The sequence below is a fragment of the Epinephelus moara genome, chromosome 16 (genome assembly GCF_006386435.1).
Source record: "Epinephelus moara isolate mb chromosome 16, YSFRI_EMoa_1.0, whole genome shotgun sequence".
Classification (NCBI taxonomy): domain Eukaryota; kingdom Metazoa; phylum Chordata; class Actinopteri; order Perciformes; family Serranidae; genus Epinephelus; species Epinephelus moara.
The window spans coordinates 40,047,460-40,060,231 of record NC_065521.1 but is presented as its reverse complement, the minus strand read 5'-3'; the positions used below and the strand labels follow the sequence as shown (position 1 = coordinate 40,060,231).

At 40.1% G+C, this 12,772-nt stretch overlaps 1 protein-coding gene across 2 annotated transcripts; it reads right to left on the bottom strand.

The window, feature by feature from the left end:
* Nucleotides 1-2,522: 2,522 nt before the first annotated feature.
* On the bottom strand, nucleotides 2,523-11,646 carry mul1b (mitochondrial E3 ubiquitin protein ligase 1b). 2 transcript variants are annotated; one of them, XM_050064842.1, is made up of 5 exons: nucleotides 11,562-11,646; nucleotides 8,973-9,115; nucleotides 8,786-8,873; nucleotides 8,570-8,690; nucleotides 2,523-6,246 (listed from the first exon to the last, which is right to left on the bottom strand). In XM_050064842.1, exons 2-5 carry the CDS (start codon nucleotides 9,090-9,092, stop codon nucleotides 5,517-5,519), a joined length of 1,059 nt encoding a protein of 352 aa, XP_049920799.1. In that variant the 5' UTR covers nucleotides 9,093-9,115; nucleotides 11,562-11,646; the 3' UTR covers nucleotides 2,523-5,516. The 2 variants fall into 2 exon arrangements, with proteins under 2 accessions (XP_049920799.1, XP_049920798.1); XM_050064841.1 differs by lacking the exon at nucleotides 11,562-11,646 and adding an exon at nucleotides 11,291-11,545.
* Between the last annotated feature and the right edge of the window lie 1,126 nt (nucleotides 11,647-12,772).

Here is a 12,772-nt window from a genome sequence, read left to right as displayed (position 1 = left end):
TTCTGAGTCAAATAGCTTTTCAGTTAATTAGTTAATTAACTAATTAACTGAAAAGCTAGTTAATTAATTGACCAAGTAGCACAGTAGCGTCCACAAACGTTACAAGCTATTTTTCCCAGGAAAAGCCCTGAAGTAACAGACTTTTTTCCTGCAGAGGTCTGCATAAAACTAAGGATAATAAAATTTAGGATCAGTAATGTGACTGACGCCAGTGCTACACCAAGGCATGTAGATGAATGAAGCAGTTCCACATGACATCAACACATGACATGCTTGCTGCTTCATTATTGTCTTTTCTTGGCAAGACCAGCCCTACTCTGTCTCTGATTAGCTACACTGCACTTCTTGATGCGTCTCTCACGTCTTGCCCATAGACTGTATATATCAAGTGGATTTGCAGTGGACACTGGAGAAATAGATGCAACAAGGGCCGAGTAAAGAGCTGAGAGACCAGAGAACAGTATGAAGAAGGAAGAGAGGGGCGTTATGTTATCTGGAAGAAGCCAAGACAGAGAAATGCTTTCAGTAGGAAGAGGAAAGAGGAACAGAGAGAGCAGTAGGCCAACTGATGAAGTCTTGTTATTGGAGGTTACAAGTAGGAAGCTACATTTGCCTTTTTCTTGTAGCTTAGCTTGCTACATTTCTCTGCAGATAGCGCCACTGTAGTGAAACTTCATTTTGATGTCAACTAACTAGTAGCTTAGCTCCCTACGCAACACTGCGTAGGCTGCATTGAGCTCTAGAAGTGAGAGGAACAGAGGCTAGCTGGGATGTGACGTCAGGACTTTGGCTCTATATTAAACCACTGCAGAAGAAATAGAAGCAAAAAGATGATGAATGTTTGAGGAAAGTTACAATCTCCGTCCACACAGATCAGATGTTTTCGTCTCTCCAGTAGCTTTAGTGGACATTTAAGTCCATGAAAATGTGCATATAAACAGGTTAAAGGAGACGCAACCTAGTCACCAGAAGAAAATATTAGCATTGTATGTTTCTGCAAACCACGATTACGTTATATTTCAAACATATCATATCAATGTTTTCAAAGTGACATTGTATATGAGCTGACTTTGTCATGAGGAGGTGTAGTGGATAGGGTATAAGTGTGTCACAGAGGCGAGACAACTGCCAACCTGCGGACCACTGTTCACGACCAACAAACAACAAAACCGGTTGTGTAGTAGCGACACGCCACTGTTTCTCCAGCAGCTTTTTATGCACCCAGTGTGGGTGTTTTCTAGTGACACGTTGCTGTTTTTCCAGCAGGGATTGTGCCACTAAAGCCGGGTATTTAAGCCAAAAGTGATCTTTTCCTAACCATAACCAAGTGGTTTTTGTGCCTAAGCATAATCACACATTAACCACAGTGGTGCTGAAACATAAAATTTCGATGTATCCGCTACATAATGACACGTAAATGTAATGTATCTGCAGTTTGCACCTTTTCTAGTGACTGGGTTGTGTAGATCTACGCTGCTAACATGGCAAAACAAAACACATAACAAACAATAACAATGAATTAATGTCACAGAAACTAAAAAAAGGAGTGGCATGAATATTTGTAAGTAGCTGAGGGTCAGTTATGGGCCTGATGGTAAAGTGGCCACGGTGAGGCTTTTAGTGCCATCAATACAGTACTTCCAACAGGGGAGAGTGCATAATGTGCTTCCTGCTTGATTACACTGTATATCTGACATTTAGCTCAGGTTCCTTCAGAGACCTACTGGCATCAGCTCACTCCTGGAAAATAGATGTCTGTGGGCAAGCCGCAGAATACTAATAACGCCAGGGTCCCCGTGTAATGTTAAATAATACATCTGAGATTTCTCGGCATAATGTGGGCTGATAAAATGGGATATTTTCTGAATAATACAGAATCATTTGGAAGCACAAAGGGCGCTCTTCTGTGCTCAAACTGCCTTAAGACGGCCTTCTCTGCAGATATGCACCCCTGCTGCCCTGAAATTGAATCGTGCTGAAGCATTTTCTCCTGCTTCCAGTCGCTCTCCATCCCTTGCTTTTCAGCTGACTAAAAATGCGCTTCATCGATTTTCTAAAAAAGCTAAACGGTAGAATAAAGGTTTTATTTTGTGCGCTCACTGACTTAAAATGAAAAAATGTGGCTGGATCACTATGAAACAGACACTTCTAATCATTATCAGATTAATTTTTATCCACTGAAACAAAGCCAAACTGAGCCTTTCATGCAGGGCAGAGCACTTAAAAATAGCCTTTGGATTACTGGCATTTAAAATTGATTATGTTCCTACATTTCATTGTACAGGTAGTTTGAAATGGAGCCAAAAAACCAGCAGGGAGTGAAAACAGCTGCTTGCATCGGGGAGCATGTGGCATCACGTTTTTGTGTTTATTCATGCTCTCCGGTTCCAAATTGTGAATTTTCCTCACAGGCAGACATCCCCCTCTCCTGGCAGAACTCTTCATCTTCTTCAAACAGCGTTCTCCTTTTATTTCACACAACGGCCGTGACAATATCAAAGTAACTCAGTCTTTCAACAGTATTTGATCAACATTGCATTTGTCTTTAATAAGGTTTCAAACAGACAGAGAGTTGATGATTATGTTTTGCCAATGTCTCAGGAAAAGCAGGTTCAAAGTCCAACAATCAGAGGCTGTGACCGTACAGAGGTCCCTCCTGTATGGTACACTTTAACAAGTTTTTCATGTGCTCCCCCTGTACTCTGAGCCGAACGTCTGAGGAGCCCGAGCACCTGCTCCATATCTTTGTAAGAACAAAATCAAAAGAAGAACAGGACAGGGTCAGCCTGCTCCTCTTCTCCAGGAACAACCTGACAGAAGCCTGTACAATTATCGTCCTGCCACCCCGCCTCACTCCTCAAGCTCTTACACTGAAAATTTTCCTTCGGCTCGTCTGCAAAAACATAACTTTTAACGATCTGTAAGGCCTCACCAAAGCTAAATCACAATTTAAAACATTAAAAGAATGATTAGGCAGACTGAATAGCCTGCACACGCTTCAAAAATCAAATGTAAAGACAAGTTGGACACTGTTTCCCAAAAGCACCTTTGGTTCAGCTGAAGTAAAATCCATCCTACCAATGTCCATCATACCTTTGTACATTCTTGAAATGATCATACATTATATTTTTGTACATGGTGCCTGAAGTGAGACTTGATGTTTAAATAACGCAAACTAATCACACATAAAAACAGACATTTCATTTGTTCATGTGTCAGTTCGTGCCGTTGTCATCCTCCTTTTCCTGTTTCATCCAACATATTACGACTCTTGTCTTGGCTAAAATGCCACTTCTGTTGTTGGGGTTTAGTTTCCATCTGTTGTCTTTAATTACGGTGCGTATGTTGTTTGCCACAAGCTTATATGTAGCAACTGAGACAGAATTATAGTCCAAACAAACCTTATCTGATCTGAGGTTGAAGATGTAGTGAAGAGTAACAAATTTTAGCAGCAGCAAAATTGACTTTCTTAAACTTCCACCCAGCACCGTGGATTAAAACAAAGCAAGGCTGCAAGTTAAGCTTTGTTTTTATACTGAATCACTCTTAGAGTGAAACGACTCTGTTGTGTTGTTCACTACATTCAGGCTTTCACTGATGTACTGCATTTTAAGCATACAGTATACCACCACCTTCTGGCAGATAAGTACTTCTTGACACTTTAAAAGGTAAAGTGTGTAAGATTTGGGAGAACTGAAGACTGCAACCAGCTTAAAGTTCCCCCAGTTAGAATTCCTTTAGTGTTTATTGTTCAGGAGGTTTTCACCGTGAGCCGATTTATCCACAGAGATCTCTTCCTCTCCCCAAAAACAAACAGACCTGGGGATTTAAACCCAAACAAATGCCGTCACAAATCAGTGTTTCTCCTACACTGTTCGGCTCGACAAAGACGGGCCGCTATAGCCTAGCACCTGCTAATGTGTGCTCATATTTTTTCTGTGATTACTTAAGATTCAGGGGCTGTATTCACAAAGCTTATGAGGAGTTGCTCTTAGTGACAAGAGTCTGATAAATTCCTGGTAAAGATAAGTTATTCACAGAGTGTCTCAGCCCTTAAAAGAGCTCCAAAAGGTGAAAAATGTTAAGAGCAGGGAGGAAGACTTTTAAGAGGCTTCAAAGTTTCTGAGGCAGAGGAGAAAATGTCAGGAAGACAAAGACGTCGGAGAAATATTCCTCAAACGCTGGATGACAGTGAGTAAATGAAATGCTACAGATTAGATTGTGCAGGGATAATGTTTGTGGTCGATCTCATTAGAGATCCACTCACATCTCCCACCCAACGCAATAACGCTGTAATGCCAGAAATCAAGAGTGATGACCGCACTAAGATATTTGGAAAACTGAAAAGATACAACAGTGCAGCAGTGATGACTTGGGCCTGTCTCGACCTTCCATCAGCAGAGTGATCACACCAACAATGACATCATCTCTTTTCTAATGGCTGTCCACAGCTTGCAGGCTCACAAAAGGGCAACCAATCACATCTGTTAAATGAAGGCATCATACCTAGCGACGGGGTAAACCACACGTCCTCACTAAGTTTCTGTCTCTTCCTTACTCAGAGTTGCTCTGAGAACTTTCTTAAATCACTGCTAAGCTAGGACGTTTCACTAGAAATTTTTAGGCTACATAAGAGCTCTCTGAGAGTGGTCTCTGAATGTTTGTGAATACAGCTACAGACGTTCAAATGGTTTTTAATGGGAAGCCGAATTATCCGCAGAGGTCTCTTGCTCTCCAAAACAAACAGACTTGATGATTTAAAGTGTTTTGTGGCAGTGCTAGTCGTGGAGGGGCTTCGAACTATGTTGGCCAATGCAAAAAAGCAAATGGCCCTATCTAAAGTGTATGTCTGGTTTGTCCATTCTGGGCTACTGTAGCAACATGACGGTGCAACAAGGCACTCTCCATAGACGAGGACACGCTCCCTATGTGGATATAAATGGCTCATTCTAAGGTAATGAAAACACAATTATTCTTATTTTAAGGTCATTATACACTCAAGAAAACACGCTTATTATATTATATTCAATTGCTGCCAATATATCCCCCTAAATCCTACACACTGGACCTTTAAAGTGTTTTCGTAAGAGCTTTACTGTGTGTGTGTGTGTGTGTGTGCACTCCCCCCAAGTGCTGTTTTAAGAATGATCGTAAGATTAATAGTTGTCTGGATACAGCACCAAGATTTGTTTCATCAATACTTGTCAGTGTCTTAGTGAGAGGAAACCTAATTTTCTCTCTCAAAATGAAAGAAGGAATTTCATTTTCTCTACTTTCACAGGTTCCAAATCTGATTTGTACATTTGATGGGAAATGGGACTGCGTCATGAGTCAGCACAGATGCCTACTATTTATCCACGACAGTGAGAAAAAGTAAAAGAAGTGCAACAAAAAGTTCACATATCATCCTTTTCAAGCCTGAGCAGACAGTTTTAAAATAACATACTGTATCGTCGGCGTAATAATGACTGAGTAGACTTCCTGTGTGATATATTGCACATTTCTGCAGTTCCACATTAGCTGTTGTAAAGAGGCACCACTCGGTCTATAGTCGCCCTGCAGATGGGGCATTTCTTTGGCTCTGGCAGGGCGTCATGGCACTGGGCACAGGCACACACATGACCACACTCTAGAAACACACAGGACCGCTCCCGGGTCAGGCAGACAGTACAGCTTGTTGGCGACACGCTGCTTTCCTCCACGTTGAGTTCACGCATACGTTTCTTTTGCTGCTCTTTGAACTCCTCCAGCATGCTCCTCTCCTTCCTGCTCTCCCTGTGGTGCATGTAGCGCTTCCACAGGATGAAGAGGAGTGTGGAGCAAGCGGCGATGCCAAAAACAATAGTCAGAATCCTCCACAGTCGGACGCTGTTCCCCTGCTTCCTGAGAAGAGCGTCGTAGTCCAGCCGAGCGAGGAAATAACGGAAGCCCTGTTTGGGAGGTTGGAGCTTAATCAGGTTGTTATCCAGGACCAGCTCGCCAACACCTGTGACACTGTCGCCCAGCCGCAGCATCTCCTCAGTCTCGTGGATGCCCTTGGGTCGCTCCCCACTGATGAAGTGGCCGATGACGTTGGACAAGGACTGGACCGTGGGGTGGAAGTTCTCGTAGGTGGTTTCCAGGTCCAACTCTGCAGCGTCTAGCGGACGTATTACCCGCACTGTGGCAGTGATATCGTCGTCATGTGAGCCGAGGGCAAACGGGACTGTGTTGGTGCGCTGGTGGATGACTTTCTCTGTGTTGTTCCTGTTCACAAATAATCACAGTTACTAAAGTCGAGTTTAAAGCAGCAACTAAGTATTATCGATTAATCTGCAGATTATTTATCAAATACTGGAGCTGCTTGATCTATAATATGTCAGAAAACAACGATCTCAGCTTCCCAGAGTCCGAGATAACATCTCTAACTATCTTGTTTTGTCTGATCAACAGTCTAAAACCTAAAAATATTCAGTTTGTATTGATATAAAATGGAGAAAAACTGGAAATTGTCATATTTGTAGAGCAGTTACAAGCCAACTTTTGGTATTTCTTTTAAATGACTGACAAGAATTTAACAATTCTGCTGATCAACTAATCGATTTATTGCTTCAGTTCTTGCTTTGTTAGATTAGATTATGTCTGTCAAGCCTGATTTAAAACACAAATTTTCATTATTAACAAAAGAAAAAAATAATATATTAAAACAATTATTACGAGCTTAAGTCAACTAAAGTCTTTTCAGTGCGGTAACAGATATCTGTGACACAATCTACGACATGTGCCTTCTCTTACCGAATGATCAATACAGACCAAATCGATCATATGTCATATGCTAAATAGAGATTGTGGAACATTTCTCTTCATTAATGAAAGGTGGGAGTCGGGATGTGTTGACGGCAACAAGTCAATGCATTATTCACGACATCACACAGACTATAAGCTCTGCATTTAAAATGAGACACTGAAATTGGAGTGACACCGACCTGTTTCAAGCCTGTAGCCTGGTCCAGTTCAAGTTGACATGTCTTTAAATGTATTGTTAATACCCTTAATTATTATTATTATTATTATTAGTATAGAAGTACAAAAAACTCCTCTTCCTCTCAGTGGCTGGAGGGGTGTGTCAGTGTCAGCGTTCAGAGTGAGGGTCACACCAGCATTTAATGGATGGAAGTGACATTTGCAGGTGCGTTTACATGCTGTTTAATGTGCTGAAGCTGACCAGCTAATTAACTGTCTCGTCTGCAGGCTGACGTCAGCAGTGAACTTTTCCAGTGTGAATGTTTGTTTGGGTACTCGTTCAACGAACTAAGGGGCAGGACAAGAGCTGTGTTTGTGTTTGTACGTCAGATAAGAAGGAGACTTTAGCAGGAAAGCTAATGTAGGTTGTTGTTCAAAGTCTTGTGCTGTGCAGCAGGATGCCGTCTGGCTCAGTGTGACCGTCTGTTCTGTCTATGAAAGAGCCGAGATGTTTCTGCTTTATGCAAGATTTGATTGGTTGTATGAAAATGAACTAACAGCATGCAGACAAATAAATGCAAAGAAGGGGACTTTCAGGAAACCAAAACATTTAAATTTCTCCCATTTGGTTTCTGATTTGTTTTTGTCTCAGAGTAGAACACAGGACATGTAATGCACAACCAGGGGAGATTGACTTATTCCAAGCCAACAAAGTAATTTTGGCCAATCTGCTTTCCTCTGTCTCTCAGGATTGGAACAATTTACTGCAACACATGAGAAGCTGTCGATGACTATTCCCTCTCCACAATATTCAGAACCTGATTTATGAGAAATCAGACTTGAGAACACTGAAACACTGAGGTGTTTTCATGTTGTTTGTTTGTCATTACTTTGCTTCGTTTTTTATGTGTCATAACAGCTGTGTTTTTGTCTCATGCAGAGCAGCTGTTTGTATCCCTGTATTGTCACAGCTTTTACCGTTGATTACATTCTCGCTGCTTTTATTCTTAATGTTTTTGCCTTTAGCTGTTGCCTGCCTGGAGACAAAAATGAGCCTTTCTGGCCGACTGTGGCATATTTTCAGAAATGGTACTAATGTGAACTGTACTATCAAATAAATAAAATCAAGTATTGACAATGATTCAAAAATTCCAGGGCTGGTTGGCCATCTTTGACCTTTCATAGGCTCACTGCAATTGTTCATTTACAAAGCCATACTGGGTAAACTCCCTTTGTACATGTGTACTGTGATTGAACAGAGATCTGACTGAGATCTAAAGACTTGTTAAGTTTTGTTGTCTGTTGCTGGGGCTCGGACTGAGCTGGGAAAGAAAGCTTTCATGTGCTCTGCTCCTCTCACTTGGAATTACCTTCAAAGAGAGTTGAAACTACGTGAATTGGTCTCTGCCTAACCCTAAAGCTCTCATAAGTACAAGGATGAATGAATCGGTTGGGTTTTGTCATTGTGCGCAGGTGTTCTAATATCTCTACATTCATTTTTTGTTTATATTGTGTGGTTGTTTGGCTGTAACTTTTTGTCTCTTGTGAAAGAGATCGACAATCTGAACAGGACTTACCTGGTTAAAAATGGGTCAAATAATAAATAAAAAACTTCCCAATCACTTACCACAGATGAGTGGTGCGATTCCACACCATCTTTTCCTCCTTCAAGGTCAACCTTTCAATCACGCCTTTGCAGTTATCAACAAACTGGCTGCTCAGAGTTTCCTTCACAGACCTCACAACACCTGCAGCGTGTGACAAACAGGACAGTGTAAATGTATTGATATAACTGTGCATGGTGAATTTAAGTCTTTAAGGCTTTCAATGTGGCCCAACTCACCCTCTATGACAGCGTATGGAACACATCTTCCAGGTGTTTCAGACAGGATGTTTTTCAGATCCTGGTCAATGGAGACTTTCTTGGCTTCCTGTGTGTCAAGATTAACACATGGAACATAACAGGCATTCAATTCACAAACTGCTGACATTCACATGACAAAGACAGAGTGTGCAGAAACGTGGCTGACCTTTAATCTGGCAACTGTTGTAGCTCGGTTCTTGTAAATGGAGTAGAAGAGCGCAGTCAGGGCTGAGCTGGTGGCTAAGACCACGATCTGTGCAGTTGAGGGTTTCCCACTGGTGTCCATCCTGTGACCTGCAGCATTCAGTGCTGTGGTGAGACATGAGGAACAGAGGAAAAGATGCCTGTCACTCAAAAGTGTTTGTTGTTGTAACACAAAACCAGTGGTGGAAAAAAATAGTACATTCTGGAGCTACTTGTACAGTATGTTACTTGAGTATTGTCATTTTCTGCTGCTTTCCTCCTCTTCTCTAAATTGCAACTAGTATTTCTTTCGTGATCAAGATTTTAAATTAATCGTTTAGTCTGTGAAATGCCAATCACAGCTACCCACACTCGTAACAACTAACCTTAATATTTCAAGACACAGAGATGATCAGTTTTCAAAGATATAAAACCAAGAAAGGCAGCAAATCCTCACATCTGAGAAAACAGAAAATACTTGGGATTTTTTTTTTACTGTTTTTGCTTGAAAAATGACAGAAACAATTTGTTGTTTCTCAGTATAATTGTATTTCAGAGGGAAATAATGTCCACTTTAATCTGCTACATTAATCTGACAGCCATTTACTTTGCAAATTATGATTTTCCATACAATTATCTTAGAAAATGTGATGCATTGTTGAAGTTAAGTAGTTAAAATGGCCTTACTCTTGATTAGCTACTGCATAAATTCCCTCAATTAGTTAATATAAAAGTATACATAGTATTGTGCTCGCAAATTACTTGTGCACATAACCTTTGATGGTTTAAGCACATTTTCCTAATATTTCTTTACTTTTACTAAAGTAAACATTTGAATACTAGACTGTCAACTTACACCAGTGTTTTTACATTACGATATCACCATTTTTTTTAACTTCTTTTTATTTTCAAGAAGTTTAGTACAGTCTAGGGATGCGCTGGTCTGATATCTGGATCGAATATCGGCCCCCCGATACCATCAAAATAGATGGATCGCGTATCGGTAAATGAAACCTATACCTGAGGTGATCCTTTCCCTTTAAATCTATTGCGACGCGAGCTACGTCATACGTCATGGAGCGAAGGAGAGAATCTGCTGTATGGAGGTATTTCACACTATTTCAACTGCTGTTGCACAATTGTTTATTTTTGTTAAAAACAAATAGTTCATCATTGCATTAATCTGTTTCATCTTGTTTCATTTTATCTTAGGAAAGAACTGTGTAGTCATCAATGCCTGATGCCTCTTGTCTTTTCTGTTCTACATGTAAAGGTAGCTTTTTAGGTCAACCATGGTATAGGATCGGTATCGGCTGATACTCAGAGCCCCAGCATCGGGATTGGTATCGAAACAGAAAAAGCTGGATCGGTGCATCTTTAGTACAGTCTGCAGTTATTACATTTACAGATACAGCCCATGACTAAAAGGCTTGCATGAGAGTCCATGGAGTTCTTGTGCATCTTTTCAATGTCCATTTTTGGTTCCCACCATTCTCAGGTGTAAGGGAAATACACAATAGGTAAAAAGGAACACACAGGAAAAAAAGAAAAGATCGTAACAATCAAAAAGCGGCCTGTAAATTAATTTTAATAGTACATAAACGAGAGGAGAAACAGCTCAGAAGATAGCGTCATTTAAAAAGGTATGACACAACAGGTGCCCATTTAGTTAGAAATATAACTAATTCTCCAACATTTTCCAAACAGAAGACATACTTAATTTTCTCCTGGGAGTTGTGGCCTTAGCCAAGAGACTATAACCACCTTCTTAGTAATTTAAAGGAGGGAGTCTCAATAATGATGTCTGATTGTTATATTAAACATCACTTGGTAGTGTTCCTAATAGGAAGATTTTCAATTAGGGGGTCATGATAAATCTTTAATGACAACACAGACTGACTGTAGACACTGTTAATAAGCCAGAGGAGGACAGGGCTGGATCATTCAATTGTATTTAGGTAAAGGACTAACTTGATAATAGTCCAAAAGACTAAAGATTGAAGACACTGACACGGTGCTAAAATATGCATTATGTTGCTGACTGTAGCTTCTGTAATATCAGCCATGATTTACTTCATTTGTACATGAATAAGCTTTAATAACTGGAGTCCAGTAGGAGACATCATCATCATTACAGGGTGCACATTCACCACTAGCTAAAGTTAACATAACTTCATGCTAACGCTAATTAAATCACGACCTTAGTGATGATACTGCCCTTTGTGCTCTTTATGTTTTGCTGTTCTCATGACTACTGTCTGTATCTCAAACTGCCCTTAGTGACATTAAACTTTACCTTACCTTAGTTAAATTATCATTTTGTCCGAAGCCTCTAAAACCTTTAAACGTACCGCAGTTACGGACCAAACTAGCTAACAGTCACAGCAGTGCAGCACTTCCTTAATTGAAATGTTGACCAGCTAGCTTGATTAGCAGTTAGCTAGCTAGCGACGCTTCCGCTAAATTAACACGATTTAACCGCCCGTTTAAAACAAACTGTAGCTGTCGTGTTACAGAGCATTTTAATCTGTGTTAGCTTAAATAAACCGCTGTCTGAAGGGGTTTGTCTGACCTGTATTTACACTCGTCCAACTGTCAACAGAGGTGCAACAACAGCTGCGGGTCTCCACACTTCAAAATAAAAGCTCCTCGGGTGTAATACTACTTCCGGCCAGCAGGTGTCGGTGTAAACTCATTAATGGTGAAGACAGACACAAGTGTGAATAACCTGAATAAAACAGAGGCACCATTAATGTTATTAGGAACACCTGTGCTTTTCTCAGTGTGGGGAAAAGTGCTTAGATAACTCAAGTCAAAGTAGAAATACCACAGTGTAAAAGTAATCCATTACAAGTTAAAATAAAATGTGATTTAAATACCAAAATATAATTTATGTAAAACAGAAATTGTGTTCTCATTTATTCTATCAGTATACTTACTCTACTCAGTGACATCTTTTAAATTATTAAAACGTATCTGTTTTATTGTTTTATCTTGAGTTGTCAGAAGTTATTGTATTCTTTTATTTTCTATTACTCTAATTGTTTGATTTGCTGTACCTCAGTACAATCTACAGGGCAATTAGTTGCCAGCTTTACTTACCTGCTTCAGTGCTGGCATTTTATCTGTATTTTATTTTATTGTTCTTGTATTTTCTTAAAATTGCCTCATTTTATTTGCTTGTATTCTGCATTGTTTTAAATCCGGGATCAAACATGTAAAGCACTTTGTTTTGAATGTGCTGTATAAATAAAGTTTATTGTTATTATTATACATTTTAAGAGACTGACACCGATATTACAAGACATGATACTGTTTTTAAATTGTCCACTGACAAGCTTTTATATCTTGTTGGTAAGTATGCTAACCACTGCACCACCGTGCTGCCCTGTATTTTTGTGTGTATTTATGTTCATTTGTGTACGTCCTGGGTTGCAAGCTAACTTTCAGAACAAATTAAAGCGTCTCAAATTGTACTTTGGTGTGCCACAATGATTGAGTAAATGTGCCCCTAATGATATTCCACCATTGTCTTACATTGGGTGCGGTTACACGATGGCTTCTCATTCAGAATGAAATAAATCTGAATGAAATCATTCGGAATTAAATTTTTTCCAGGTAGTTTACATGAGAAATATTCATTCCAAATGAGGGTTTACACGGGAGATCAGTTTAATCGCCTTTATTCGGGTCTGCGCAAGGTTTGGGGCAGGGAAGGTTTCTGATTGGATAGGGGGCGGGGCAGATGTTACGTGTTTACATTTACTGGAAGAAAACACTGTA

Coding starts and splice junctions, on each gene's coding strand:
- mul1b (XM_050064842.1), bottom strand. CDS start 9,092: ATGGACACCAGTGGGAAACCCTCAACTGCACAGATCGTGGTCTTAGCC. Junction 8,874..8,972: donor CAACAGTTGCCAGATTAAAG/GTCAGCCACGTT, acceptor CTTGACACACAG/GAAGCCAAGAAAGTCTCCAT. Junction 6,247..8,569: donor AATCGCACCACTCATCTGTG/GTAAGTGATTGG, acceptor ATTTGTGAACAG/GAACAACACAGAGAAAGTCA.